This window comes from Anser anser, assembly GCF_964211835.1.
Source record: "Anser anser genome assembly, chromosome: 3".
NCBI classification, from domain to species: Eukaryota; Metazoa; Chordata; class Aves; order Anseriformes; family Anatidae; genus Anser; species Anser anser.
In genome coordinates, this window is record NC_139722.1 from 59,334,071 (window position 1) to 59,349,720 (window position 15,650).

Below are 15,650 nucleotides of genomic sequence, written 5' to 3' on the forward strand. Positions count from 1 at the left end.
TAATTGCAGCAGTAAGATGACCTGATCAGTCACGCATCTCTCCACACACTGTTCAAATCATTCATCCCAGGCAACCCCTTTAAGATGAAAATTTGAGTACTAGTTGAATCTAGGAATCAAAGCTATGACTAAACTTCACTCTTGAGTCCATCAGTGGGTCACTGTGAATTTGAGTAAATCATTCCATCTACAATGATCATTTTTTCTTTCTATGGTTATCATTTTTATTTCTTTGATTATCATTTTTTCTTTTTTTCTGTATTTTTTCTTTTTTTTTTTCTGTAAACCTCTTATATCAAAACCTTTGATATAGAACAGTAAAATGTACTAAAGCATTTAGATACTGCAGAAGTAGGCAACCTAAAGAAACCTAAAAGATTATCATTGAACCCTGCAACCAGATTTACTGGACTTCCTTATTTACACTATTGAATTTCTTAATGATAAATGGCTTGCTTATTATTGTTGTTATAGAAAAGGGAGATAACCTGGACAGCATGCAGAACAGACTGAAAGATTCTGATGAGAAGAATTCCATTCTCCTGAAAGCTTTGAATGAAACCTTTGGAAAACTGTCAGCCATTCCTAATGGTAAGCTGGAAAAGTAATGCAACACTTAACATGTCTTGCTCTGTTGTTAGGTGTATAAACACCTATCATCTGTCTGATTGATCTTTTTCTGGTCCACATTGTGTCCACTTTGATCACTGGCTGCTGTAATAAGACAAAAATAAGCTATGTTACAGAGAACTGGTCTGAAAACAGATACCTTGTATGAGTTTGTATTTTGGCACAGTAAACAGTACCAAGTTTCTGCAGTTTGCAAAAGATTGGTTTCAGAACAAATTTTAATTCAGAAGTTACAATACGTTCTGAGACAAATAGTCTTTTCTTTAAACCTGAAAAGTCTGTTTATGAAACTTATGAATAAAGAACCATCATGCTTCTTATAGCAACCTAAGAAAAATAAAGACCTACTGACAATAGAAAAAGCAGGATGAAATTTGCTCTTTTTGTCTTAGCTCTCTACCACAGTCATTGATTTATGCTGGAGTATCCTTTCCAGTCAATTTGGCATTGTGTATCTTAGAACTGGAACAGGCTTTCCTCAATAAAACCAAAAGTACTAAGCATACTTATAATTCTGTATAAGTCCCCCTGTCCCCCCTCCAATCTTTAATATTGATTAAAATCCCAAAGTGCTGGGATGTTAGCTACTTAGTGTTGTGATTGCAAGAGACAGTGAGCTACAACATAGTTTCATTACAATAGACAGTGATAAACAGAATGTTTGTTTTTAGAAAAAAGAAATGTTTTATCAAAATAATTTGCTATGACTTTTCTCTCTAAGGAGCACTGCATTGCAATAAACTGAAGAAAAGTCTCTGAAGAAAATCTTTATTCTCTCTCATATGTGAAGGTCTGGAAAGTCCAGACTACAAGTAAAAACTTATCTTGAGAAATAATTTACTGTTCATCTTGCACACTTTTGTGACTTCAAGATTCCAGACAACTGGAAAGTTTATTTTTAGATGTAGCGATCCTTGAAATCAGGCATTCACAAGAATTTGCTTTAATATGTCATACTCATCTTATGCCACTTCCTGGGTTTTGACCACATGTATTGGCCTGTCTGTTTTTCTTCTTGTGCACAGATAGATGTGTCAGTCAAACAAAATGGACCTTGGAGACCAGTGGGCCTTAGGAGACAGAATAGTAAATATGAAACATGTAAAAGATACATGAAATATGCAACCATTAGCAATGTAATAAACTCTTGTCAGATTAGAGTTACAAGGTGCTTGCTCTTGGGACAAGGACACTCTCATACACAAGTAGATGTGTCTTAAGAATGAAATTCAGAGCAAATAAAAGACATGGGTACAGAAGTGCAGTAAATTAGTCATCCAATGGCAAAATAACCAATGAGGACAGGAGAGAAAATGACCCTGTCATATATCTCATTCTTCAAGGATTCACAAAAGTAGAGAGCAATTTAAACTAATAATTCTTGTCCATACTATAGTAATACTCAAATAAAATAGCCAAATAAAAACAGAAAGATTCAAAATGGAATGGAGGGTTAGATTACCTTAGGACAAGGACCTACATATGGAGGGATAGGCATACTTTTAAAGTGTGGTTGAAAATAAATATAATTTGTATGACCAATAGAGGGAAGTAACACAGTAAGTCCAACTTTCTTTCTGCCAGAAAGGTGCATGACCTGTAATAATGGCCTCAAAAAGAGATACTTAGATATGATGAAAATAGAAAGTGGAAAAAGGCAATCAGAGCAATCTGTTCTTTCACTTGTCAGTACTGATGATGATAACGGCTTATTAAAGGTTCAGATATATTTTCAAGGTGCTGTTGTGTTCTGGGGGCTTTTCAAAGCTAAAACTTCAGAAATAAGAGTGGAGTTGTTTGGAGCACAGGTATAATATACCTTTGCTCAAGAAAGTAAAAACGGTCATGTAATTCTCCAGGGTTCAGGATAAACCTACCAATTCTCTACAGCCTGAAGAAGCATTGTATTCTCCCTAGGCCACAGGCTTGATTGCGTCACATAGTTCACAGAAGGTGAAGGACCTACCTGAAAAAATGGTTGGAAATCTATACTGTTAATCCCCTGAAATGGTGATAATATCTGTGTTTCCCATGTCTTCCTACAATTGTTGAATCAGGAATATGCAATCTTCTTCAAGCAAGTCTTGGGATAAACTATCCCTTATCAACTGTCTCTTAGCCAGAATAGGATAGTAAATACATCCTTCTGTGTTTTCCCCACTACTGCAGTGCAATCTGTTAACCCCACTGACTACAAAAGGAAGCCCCAATCAGTATGACAAGTGGCACTATTGCTGCGTGATCATTTCAGAAGTGTCCAAATTTCTGAGCTGCACTCGAAAATTCTCATATGACTGAGGGACACAAGGACATGTTGGAGAACACAACGGGAAAGCAATTCCAAGAACAGTTTCATGGTTTTGTGGGAAGCAGGTAGAAAAACATGTTCCTACAGGTCCTACAACTCCACTGTGGAGTTTTTTCTCTTCTTCGGAAGCATTTGTTGTCTTGAAAAACAGGGCATCTACAATCGACATGTGCAATTATTAATGTCTTACTACATGTGAAGTAGGATCTCCTAAAGAGTAAAGAACTACACAAGTTAAGATTGTAGAATTTTGGCCCAAGTTATTCTTGAGACATATGAAGAAACTTCTGTACTCTGGACAGTCATTTCATTATCCTTTTCTACCCACAGATACAGCTATAAAGGTACAGGCAGCTAAAGACAAAGCAAGACAAGCCAACGATACGGCAAATGATGTCCTGGCCCAGATTAAAGACCTCAACCAGAATCTGCTTGGCTTGAGAAACAATTACAGTAAACTTGCAGATGACGTGGCAAAAACAAATGCTGTTGTGAAGGATCCTATCAAGAATAGTAAGATCTTTTTTGGTTTGGTTTGGTTTGGTTTGGTTTGGTTTGGTTTGGTGGTAGATTTTTTTTCAGTTTGTGTCATGCCAAAATGAAACAGAGACACTCAATAACTTCACTCCCATAGTGTTACTACAATATATTGGGATAAAAGGAAGCTCTATAGTTTCTATATTCTGGGTTTAACATTTAAGAATAACTTTTAAATCTTAGAGACTGCTGCTGGTAGTTGCAGAAAAAAGCTAGCATCAGCAGGATGAACATGTAGTGGATAGATTTGTTCCACAGACTGCTCTTTAAACTATTTAGGTAGGTGAATAATTAAAGAATCTGCCTTTGACTGACAATTTACCACTTGATTCATGTAAAATTTCCTGCACTAACCCAGCCTTCAGTCAATCAGATAATCATTTCTGGGAGAAATGCATAACTTCTGTCATATAAGTTACTATTTTGGTAGAGCACTGAAGACGCTTAAGAAAGATAAAAAAGAGATTCTAAGTATGTTTTTTTTTAGGGCTCTTTTTTCTGTTGTTAGTGAAGCCTGTTATCAGAAGTGACAATTGCTTTAGCGTTTTCACTTTGGGTATGATGGATAACGTTGAATTCTAAATTACAATGTATTTTATGGTAGATGATTAGAACATATCATATAGGAGTGTACCGAGCTGACAACAAAACCTGAATACCTTTACAAAATTGCTGAAGGACTAACTTCTCAGCTACTCTCTGCTCTCCAGGTTTTGGTCAGCTTGGCAAAGCTAGGCACTTAAAAACATCCGGTGTAGGAGGATTGTCAGTGTCATTCTATAGTCATATATCTTCTTGAAGTTCTAGCTGTACCAGTGAAAGTTAGTCCCAATGGTTGTTTGTCACTGTCTTCCTATTGGAAGTTCCTGATCCCTCATCAACTGAAATACGTGTGAACTCCATCAGGCAGAGAGATCCCTAGTAGTTTACACAATAAGAAAAATAGTTATCGATTGAAATAGTGTGGTTATATTATGGCAGGTTAGGAATCAATCTACAAGGTAATGACATCTGGCTTGGTAGTGATAAACAACTGGGAAGCAGCCTAAAAGCACCAATTTCTTGGCACTTGGATCTAGAATCCTGTCGCTTAATTTACATTTGTGTTTAGATCTTCAGAACATCTTCTTATGTTGTATTCTGTTTTTTCTCTGTTCTTTGTCCCCTTGTCTTGCCTGCAGGAATCAGTACGTATGTTCTCTTTTTTGCGTTTTTTTATTGTGCTTTTTCCAGTAGATGATGTTTCACTGCTTGCCACCAAACCTTCTGCATGGTGCTCCACATTTCTCATTCATCAAAATAATCAAGTAGTTACTTTTTGAAGGCTCTGAGATAAAGTGGCTTGGTAATTAGTCTCACTTATGAAACCTTAAGAAACATCTTGAAGGTTTGGTATCAGCGTCTGGGTTAGTATTCGAAAACTAGATACACAGACTGTCATGCTTTATCTAAGCAATATCCAACTTTTTTATAATTATAATTATTCCCCTTCAACCTACATTCTTTTGGTAAAATCTGATTTGTGCCTTTCACAGTCATCCACACAATCCCATACCCTCATGCTAAACAAGTGCTGCAATCCTTACATCTTCGGAAGAATTGTCAGAGAGAGGACATGGTTCACTAGTTGTATGTTGAAGGGCAAAAAAGTCATTTGAAGCTTAAAGGAAATATATATATATATATCCTTGTAAAACCATTAAGTTCACTTAAAGAAAAATGTATATATATATATTTGCAGTTTAGTGCCACATTTTTTATCTGCTTTCAATACGCATACAGAATTTTAAGCTTCTGATCAGAATTAAAACATCTTGTAGTTGTTGCCATTGTAGTTAATTTATGAATTAACATCAAGTTAATTCAAGAATTAACTATAGTCCTCTAGCCCTTTTGCAGAAGTTACTAATGGAAACTAACAAGTTTTCATTAATCTAGCATATTTCTTCAAAGCTACAGTTAGAAAAAGCAAGTAAATACTTAGTGCATAACTGTATTATGCTATAGCAAATATTGTCCATTAGTGTCACCCTGACCTGAGGCATAGTTACTGCTTAAAAATCCTGCTTTAACATCTGTATTTCCTACTATTGCTAATTTATCTTGATTCTAAATATTCTTAAATGGTCTTATTTTGTTCAGGTGGCTTCCTAGTCAGTGTATATCTCATATTAGCATGTAATATTGCCTGAGTATTTGTGCAGAATTTTCTGGATATTTTTTTTTTATTGCAATTTATAATTATTGTCTGGCCTCACTTTAAAATTCTGCCTTGTTCTTTCTTATGAAGTTGCTGATGCAGATTCCAGCATAAAAAACCTAGAAAAAGAAGCAGATCGCTTACTAGATAAACTCAAGCCAATCAAAGAACTTCAGGATAACTTAGGGAAAAACATTTCTCAGATAAAAGAGCTGATAAACCAAGCTCGGAAGCAAGCTAATTCGGTAAGCCCTTTTTCTCCATGAGATTACCTTTTGAGTTTTGTTATTTGTTTATTTTTGAATTTTCTCTTTCTTTTCCGTGAGCTGAATACTTTCTAATTCTAAAAATGTGTAGAAAAAGCAAGGAATGGAATATAATTTCTCAGATAACCAGAGAATATTCCAATAATTTTCACTCTGTGTCTTGTTTCTTCATTTAAAATGCACCCTAGTTAAACAGATGACATCTGTAGGAATGATTATGGAAAAGTTATTATTTAAGAAGTACTGTGGGTGATAGTACAGCAGGAGAATCACCCATCGTTGTTTGTTGTGAAAACAAAAATATTTGTTGTTTTGCCTCAAAACTGATATTAAGCCCCAATTTTCATTTCATAGAACTTATATTACCTGAGAATGTGGAGTTCTGATAAATCAAACTTGGGTTAAGAGTGTTTTTCTAGTTTGGCTATCGAGTGTGGTATCCATCTCCCTGATTCAGTAATACTCCAAACTTGACGATCAGCTGGTTAATAGCAGGTTATTCAGCTTGTGACACAATGTAACAAGGGGAAAAAAAGAGTTCTTGAAGATGGTACATAAGGAAACTTCCTGAAAAAGAGATTAGAAAACAAAACCCTACAGGAGCCCAGGAAGGAAGTGTATAGCATATACTCAATGAGATTTGCTCACAATATAAAGATAGGTTACAGTGATGAAATTGTTTTCTTCTTACGTTTGTCTTCTGCCTGAAGGTTTCAAAATAATTACTTGCTCACCATTTCTGAGTTAAAAAAGTAACATGTTTGGACATAGAATGGATCTCCTTTTTGACAAAGTTTGCCATAAGCAAAAGTGATCTTTTTACCAAGTCTACCATTATTTACATCTGCTCTAATACATAAACATGTCTAGCTGGAATTGAAATACCATTGGACTGTCATTATGTCTATGTTGGCAATATGAAAGCATGTGAATACACTGTTTTTATCTGTGCTCAGAGCCTGAGGAAAGTAGCACATATGTCCAAATGTGTATGTCACCTGAGCTGTGGAAATTAAACCTAGTAAAGAATACCGACTTCATCAGGGGCTATGATGTAACAGCAATAGACATAACTGTTGGTTTAAAAAAACTGTAGGAGTATTAAATTAGCATGATCAAAGATATTGCAAGGAAAAAATAGATCTTCTTGTCTACCCCAAAACAGTGTGCAATTCCTTCAGGAGCACTGCATATTTTCCTGGCATTATATTCTAGTTATAGGCTATCTCCACTGTCAGAATTCCTCTGCTGCTTGTGTTAGACCAGTGAATCTTCTAGCTATTTTAATCCATACAGTTCGTCCTTTCACACCTGAATGCCAAAAAGAGCTTTTATTGCCTTTTTAATCAAAATATAAGAAACAAACCCAAAAAGAAAATTCCATTTCTACCCCCTATATATATCCAAGCAACTCCCTGCTACATACAACATAGAAATGGTAAAGAAGAAGAAAAATAACTATATATATATATATAGTTATTTAGAAGCCTCTTAAGTTACTTCTGGAATAATAAGCAGTAAACTGAATTATTTCTGCTCTGCTTTTTTTGAAGATCAAAGTGTCCGTGTCTTCTGGAGGCAATTGTATTCGCACATACAGACCAGAAATAAAGAAGGGAACGTACAACACTGTCATTGTCAATGTGAAGACTGTAGTTGCTGACAATCTGCTTTTTTACCTTGGAAGTGCCAAGTTTGTAAGTGTGTCTCCTGCTTTTCATGTCAGCGTTGCTCAATCAAATCAGATTACTGACAAACACAGTAGATGAAAAAGGCTTATTTTTTCCTCCTCAAAGCTTCAAAGCAATAGTTGAGGGCCTATGATAAACCAGACATTTACTGTGTTTAGTATTAACATAAGGACTTCTAAAATACAATCAGCAAATTTTTTTTTATATTTGTAATTAGATATGAAATCTGAGACTTCTGCATGAACTGCATTAGAACTTTAAAATTCACAGTGCAACCAGAGTAAACTTTGGATTGGTTGTAGGTTTTCCCTTGGGAAAGAAGTAGCTAATCATCTTGCATCTGTCAAAGCTCAAATTTGTTGTAATTTTCAGTCACGTCTACAACTGCAAGCATAATGATGATGAATGACTCCGTTTCCCATGAGCACTCTAGAATAATCAATAATAATTCTGTAAATGGGGAAAATATTCTATTTCTAACATTTTGAACTGTACATTTTATTTGTCTAATACAAAATGAAGAGGCTAGATGGTATCATATATTAGCCTAGAATCCTGACATGTTTCTGCCATCCAATGGATGTTTTACAAATAATGTTTGTCTCAGTTAAATCCTTCTCTTAGAGTCTACAATATTAACATTTCTGTATGCTTAGCAGCAATTTGCTGCATATCACTAACAGAAGTCATTTGCCATCTTTGACTTATTTGAACCAAGGAAAGCAGGGAAAAAACAATCCCATTCTTAGTCACTGTGAGAGTTATTTTTCATACTTTATTTTATACGGGTTTCTGATGCTCCATTCTGATGCCTTCTGAAATGGGAAGAGTTCTGGAGAGCTTCCTTTAATCAGAGTATGAGATTGCTTCTATTTTCATATTTTCCATGTAGACTGACTTCTTGGCCATAGAGATGCGCAAAGGCAAGGTGAGCTTCCTGTGGGATGTGGGATCTGGTGTTGGACGGGTAGAGTATCCAGATCTGACCATTGATGATGGGTTTTGGTACCGGATTGAAGCCTCTAGGCAAGTATATATTTCACTTCCAAGGTTTGGCTCCTAAGTAAAAAATGGCTAAATTAAGCAAGTTCTGTTTCCAATCCACTCTCCTTGGGTTCACATGTCTCAGGTTTGTGGAAGTATTTACTACTTCTGAAACATCTATTTTGAAAAAAAAGATGTCATAAATACGAGAAATGGTAGGCTGGTTTAGTGGAAACTTTTGAACCTACACCCAACAGTACCAAAAGTGAATACACTACAATTGCTATTGAAATATGAATTGTTCTGTATCAAGAATTTATTTTCATCATGTATTTCCCCTCTAATATCAACAATCTATGACTGCTTCTATTCCCTTCTTTTTACCTATCACTCTATCAATTCTCTTCTTCAGTTAGCATCCTTTAAAAATCAGTACAGGTTTTGACACTCAAACAGATAACTACTATTCTTTCCACCTTCAATTTCAAAGAGCAGCACAATTTCTGAATGTCAGGTCTTGATATAATACTGCAAATGGTGGTCTGTCATACATCAGCATCTTGATCCTTACTCAAAATGCCATTTCCATAGCTAGAATGTCTCTTCAAACTGGAGGTATTTTAAAAGATACAGTTTATGAAAAGATCAAGGATAAAATATTCTGGAAACTATACTTTGTACTTCTGTGAGATCAGTTGTTGAATGCTTTTGAGCTTTCGAAATATGAAATCGTAGAATGGTTTGGGTTGGAAGGGACCTTAAAGACCATCAAGTTCCAAACCCCCTGCCCCCACCAGACCAGCTTGCCCAAAACCCCATCCATCCTGGCCTTGAATACTTCCAGGGATGTGACACCCACAGCTTCTCTGGGGAACCTGTGCCAGGGCTTCACTACTCTCTGAGTGATGAATTTCTTCCTTATATCTAATCTAAACCTGCTCTCTTTTAGTTTAAAGCCATTATGCATTGTCCTATCACTACACTCCCTGACGAAGAGCCTTACTGCTTGGAAAACGCAAACTGTGGTACAATAGGAATTGTTGAAATCTTTGTCATTTCATATTACGCGTACTGAAGCAGGTTCATGACACAGTAATGCCAAACTTCCATTTACAAGAAGGCTGCTTCAGCAGAATATGGAGCCAGGACATGGTATGAAAATTCACACATCCAACAAATGCACATTGCCTATTAAACTGCTTATTCTGGATATATAGGGTATGCATGCCATTAGTTTTAAACAAACTGCTGGATCAGCAATTTGGAACAATTACAGCTGCACAAATCTGAAGTACAGAGCTTCATTCAGGAGAATTACATTGCAGAGTCATTAGTTGGATTTGTGGGATCAAGACGAAAGAACTCAGGACTGATTTTGCATTCTTAAGGCAGACCATAAATAACGTACCTTACTGAAGATTTTCCAACTTTGAATGTTTTAGTCCATTTGATAACTCTCCTTGGACTCCCTTCATAAGCTGTAGGATTGTTTTACTTATCTCATTCACTCACCTTTTTTCTCTAAATTTCTGCTCAGTTGCAGCTACAGATTTTTTTCAGCAACCTGTAAGCTGTCAGAACAGCCAGAGCAGGGCATCCACTTAGCGGGGGGACATAAAATGAAATTTTGGCCTTGCTGAATTTTGCGTTGGATTTCAGTGGCAACATGCATTGACACATGTTAATAATGATATGGTAGGTTTAAAGGTTTTTACAGCAGTTTTTAACCAAGGATCCCAAAAGGCCATGTGAAGATGTGGTAGCACAGAGGTCATGAAATTCTCAAAATCATTCAGTATATTGGGTAAAGTCTATATATGAAACAGCTGACTGTTGAATAGTGATCAGGGATATTCAGTTCTTTTAACTTCTGGGCCAAAATTTCCCATCTGTTAAGACCAATTTAATAATTACTGCATCTGTTTTTCTCGGAGGCTTTTAATTTTTCTCACCTTTTTATTTAAAGTATACTAATACTTTGCTTGTTATTGTATATGCAGAGGTTATCATGGAAATCCTTTAAATTTTATTTGTATGGAATTAAAGTAAAATTTATTTATTCCATTAGTGTAGCATATGGTTATGGAATAAGCAATTCCCTATACTTTGGTACAGGAACTTAACTATCACAGAGTTACTTACCTGTTACAGAGGCAAATCTTACCAAGAATTACTATCAATCAAAGTGTCAATTAATGAAGGAAAATATGGCATAAACAGTTTGCAAAAAAAAGATTTGAGACAAGCTTGCAACATGCAAACTGTCAGTTTTGTGGAACCATCAAATACATGCTAGAGTATTTTTGAGGCACTCTAGATCAGTGAAACAATGTCACTTGACTTCAGCAGGCTTCAATTAGGAGCAGAATCTGATTAGCTGTGATTTTAATCAAGTGCACTATAAGTATTATCATTGTTAATGACAGAGTTTAAGCAGCACCCTTCCTTTAAGGATGAAAGACAGTTGAATCAGAAGTTCATAGTAAACACATCCAGCCCAGCTCGGCAAGAATTCAGTCGTAAACTACTGTAGTAAATCTAAGTCATACTTTCTAGTAAAGGTTTTCTTTGCTCTCAAGGGATCAAGGAGCAGAGATTTCTTCATGGTATTCTGTAATCTAATGTTGATGACTTGCAAAAGTCATCTCATTTGCATCACGCATCTCGTAACGAGCATATCCTGCATGCATGCTATTGTAAAAATTTTTCAGATGATCAGCCACTCAGCACTGGTACATCTTTAATCCACCGGTTTTGCAAGAACTGACTCTCACTAGAACAGTATTTTCTAACCTGATAACTTGTTGTGCATTGGACACCAATGTCGTTTTGCTGTGAAGGTAGCCAAGTTCTTTCTTCAAGCTCAGTTGTCCTCCCTAAATAAGAGAGAATTATTTATGGAAGAGACTCTGTCATTAGTCTTTCAATCTGTTTGAAGATTAAAGACACCCATGCTATTTGTGACATATTAGGCACCCTAAAAAGTGTCAATCTGCTCAGTGACTTCTATGTTATTGCACTTGGATGCTTTTAAACTAGTTTCACTGAATCGTAATTGCAGCACAATAGAGATTGAAAGTGCTAATGACTTTCTTTCAGAGAACATCAAACATAAGCAGTTCAGTAAAAGTCTCTAGTAACTGTTAGTCTTTCAACAATTACTACATTGAGAACTATATTTTGAAGTCCTTTAGAAGGCTTCACATCAATAAACCTTCTGGAAAAAATAAAATAAAAATTTGGAATTTCTGTTGCATAAAAAGCTCTCTACTTAGCATTCAGTTGATTTAGGAATAAAAGGTAAAATATTGTCATTAAAAGGAATTTGCGACAACAACAAATCATTTAGAAGAATGTGGATTGCTTTAGCCCACTACTTTAAAATGACTGGAAGTAACTCTGTGTTCACATACCCCAGATGTCATTTAGGAGATTCCCTGAGAATCCCATCTATGTTGTTTCCAGGGTTGCCAGATCAAGCTAGAAGTGATTGAAAAGCTCCTGTATTTCTCTGCAAATGTGTGGTTTTCACGTTGAAAGCCTTGATCTCCCTGTCTCCAGGGCAGACAAGATGGCATAGATTCAAAAAGATATTTCCCATTGAATGGAAATCCTCAAAATAATTTGCAACCCTGCTTCACAATTGAGGAGAAATTTATCATGACTGACACATGACTGTCAGACTGTCACAACTAAACTAAAACCTTTTATTTTCTTTTTTTTTTTTCTTTGAATTACTTATTTCCAGTGATGTGATATTTCATAAGACAACTCTCAATTTCTTCTGGTTTTTGGGTGATTTTGTTTTTTGTGTTGTGTTTTGTTTGTTTGTTTGTTTGTTTTAGCTTGAGAACAGGTAGTGTTTAATTTTTAGAGTATAAATAAGTAGCCAACAAAATACAGCAGGTCATCTAAAAAAAGTATCGTCACTCTTCACAGGTATACACGCATTGTAAACTGATATGGAAAAAAAATGAAGAAAATAAGCTTTATTTAAAAGTGTATTTCTGTATTAATTATCAAGCATATACGTTTTAAAAGTTCTCTGTAATGATGAATCTTTCAGTGCTGATTAGGGTTGCAAGATTAGGCATCTGTGTTAGGAATTTCCAAATTAACTTGGCAATAATCATGTGAAATCTGATGTCCTATTAAAAATGAGATAAAGCAGCCATTTCCAAAGTTTCCATCCATATATCCACAGTACATGGTCTCCCTCTGCCTACCTCATCTCCCAGCCACTCCTCCAGTACATTAATGAACATACTAGGTACTTCATCTGCACATGATAGGATTTGTCTCACACTCCTTGCTGTTTTCTACAATCATATAATGGCCTGATAAGAAATTATGTGAGTTGGTTGTGTTCCAACTGTCTGAGAGGAACCAATAATTTGTGGCGTGTCCATAAATGCCTAATAGTTTGCTTCAGAATAAAAGCTACTATCCATACCTATAAGATAGTAAAATATTACAGAAGTTAACTGCAAGAGATTCAAAATTTTTCAAAGTTTTCTTTCAAATAACTTTCAATGTACCTGAATCATCTCTCTCCACGTTCTGTTCCTTCTGTTGTAAAACTCCAGCAGTCAATTCTTTCCATGCCAGGCACTATAATAACATAATGACCTAAGGAGTAGAAAAAGAACTGCTGCAGATACTATTAACAAATGGTAAATCCCTTTATTGTTATTGTTATAATCAATATTTGATGTGGTTTGTAGAGGACAATACCAACCACTGGGGTTTGTGCCTGTTTGATAAGCAAAGAGCTCCACGTAGAAAGTGCAAACTCTGTGCATCACAGTGAAGCAAACTGAAGTACTTTGTCACTTGATCATTCATTTTATTGCAAAAATAGCCTAATAAATCTTAAAAAATTCAAAAATTTAATTTGGATCCTTGCCTACCTCATTTGTTATGTCAAGAAACAATTACTGAGGTCTAATTTCATCACAACATTGGAGAAAGAAAGAAAGAAAAAAAAAGGTTTCTTGTTTTAATTAATGAAACTTCCACTTCATCTGTATATTGAATTTTTTGCATAAGGGGGATAGAAGTGAAGAAAAAAAAAAAAGAAAAAAAAAAGCTGTTTTTAACTTACAAAGACAAAAGAGTCTGTTCACTTATATCAAAATTAAACATATAGAGACGTGTATTACTGATTTGTATTCAAAGATGCCATCCAAAAGAAACTTTTTGTTGTATTTGGTTTAACTATTGACTCCGTGTGTCTTATTTATTTTGTTCAAATGTCTAGGACTGGGAAAAATGGCACTATATCAGTGCGAGCTCTGGATGGTCCCAAAGCCAGCATTGTGCCAGCCACATTCAGTGCTGTCTCTCCACCTGGATATACCATTCTGGATGTAGATGCTAATGCTATGCTGTTTGTTGGAGGCTTAACTGGAAAAATAAAGGTAATGTATTGTATTAGTGTATTAAATTATTATTTATGTGGACACTTTCCATTATTTCTTACAGTAAAAATAATAAGCTTTAGTGTGTTGGAGTCGCTGTAGGAAGTGCTTTAGTAGCACATGTGCTCTTGAAAGATTAGGGTTTGCCTAGAGATGTAGGTGTGAAGACCTGAAGTTTCTCTGTCCATCCTGTAACTTCTGATCAGAAGCTGGGTGGCTGGCTGCAGTGGTCCATTATTGTTTAGCCCAAACAACTAATTCCCGCTGGGTAGCTGGATGCTTTGCTTTTGCATTGCTGCCCCAACAGGCTTTTGGTGTCATAGTGACAGGAAATCATTTCTGTTTCCTTACATTCCTGGTCTCCTAACAATGCATATAACAATATATATTTCTTTGCATTCAGTATTTTTTTCATGTACCTTCAGTATTGCTTCCTCCTTTGCAGTCTAGTTTTGGTGGTTTTGCTTTATTTTCTTCATTTTTGTTCCTGTTTTTCTGCTGTACAACCTTTCTTTTAAACTGCTACCTGCATCTGATCCCTGATCTGTTTTCTCTTCCTTTTGCCCATTTATTTTTCTGGTGACTGCTTGTACACGGCTTAACTTAATGGGAATGAATATAAGATTTATGCCAAATAAAATGAATGAAAATCTTTCAGTAAAAATGTTCTCCAATAAGTAGCAATTAACATATATGTTCCAGTGAAATTCTTTACAGAATAGTTTTGTTCCTAATTGATATTTTGAGTTTTTTAAAGTTGAACATCTTAACATTACCAAAAAAAATAATTTAACAGGAAAAAAAAAAAAAAAGATAACATTTAAACATTCCCAATCGGTGAACTTAAGGAACTTTTTTTGAACTAAGTTTTTACATGTCCTTGAATATTGAAGCAACACAATATTTTATGGTTCAACTTTCTATATTTTAGAAATTTCAACTTTCTAGATTGTTCTGGTCTGGGAATATGTGTATAGATGTTCCAGTTCAAATGGGAAACAGAGAACTATTTGGCTGCACATACCACTTTTCAAGACAGAGAGAAAATAAGAGAATACAAGAGAAATAGAAAATGTAGATTCTACTTACTTGAAATCAGTGTCTTGTAGTCAGCTTTATCTTAAAAGATAGCCATACGTTTTGCAGCACAGTCATTTTCAAACTTGAACAAACTCATAGCTCATTATGTATTAGAAAGAGCAAAGTTTCTGTCGTCTTTTCCTATGTTCTCCTTGCAGCCTGGTTTGCTCTCTACCTTCCAGCTTTCTATCTACAACTAAAGGTGTTTGCTTTATTCTGTAAGCCATAAACAAGAACCCTTGAAACATATTTCTACAAATTACTGAATCATCAGTTGCTAAAAGCAGCTCTATACTGCAGAGATCAGCAACCCTTGCAAATGAGAATGGCCTCACTGGCTCTCTGTTCTCTGTACCTCTGATCTGCTTTTTCAAAGGCAATGGAAATAAAGCAGGAAGAGGTGGTTGATCTCTCACACCTAATAATTCTTCTCAGTTCTCTTACATTCTTGGTAGTTATTTTTTTATGTTCAGTAAATGATAGTTTGTACTGCTGTTTTCACCAGTAACAAATTTAATTACATTGGCATTATGT

The 15,650-nt window shown here is 35.4% G+C and overlaps 1 protein-coding gene across 4 annotated transcripts in view; it reads left to right on the plus strand.

The window, feature by feature from the left end:
- The window catches only part of LAMA2 (laminin subunit alpha 2), a 379,619-nt gene that overhangs the window by 324,810 nt on the left and 39,159 nt on the right, over positions 1–15,650 (plus strand). For all 4 annotated transcript variants that reach the window (XM_083831898.1, XM_083831897.1, XM_083831896.1 and 1 more), the window contains exons 42-47: positions 475–591; positions 3,269–3,451; positions 5,766–5,920; positions 7,495–7,638; positions 8,525–8,658; positions 13,877–14,036. In XM_083831898.1, the coding sequence (XP_083688024.1) occupies positions 475–591; positions 3,269–3,451; positions 5,766–5,920; positions 7,495–7,638; positions 8,525–8,658; positions 13,877–14,036 (893 nt within the window). The remainder of the gene's footprint in view (positions 1–474; positions 592–3,268; positions 3,452–5,765; positions 5,921–7,494; positions 7,639–8,524; positions 8,659–13,876; positions 14,037–15,650) is intronic.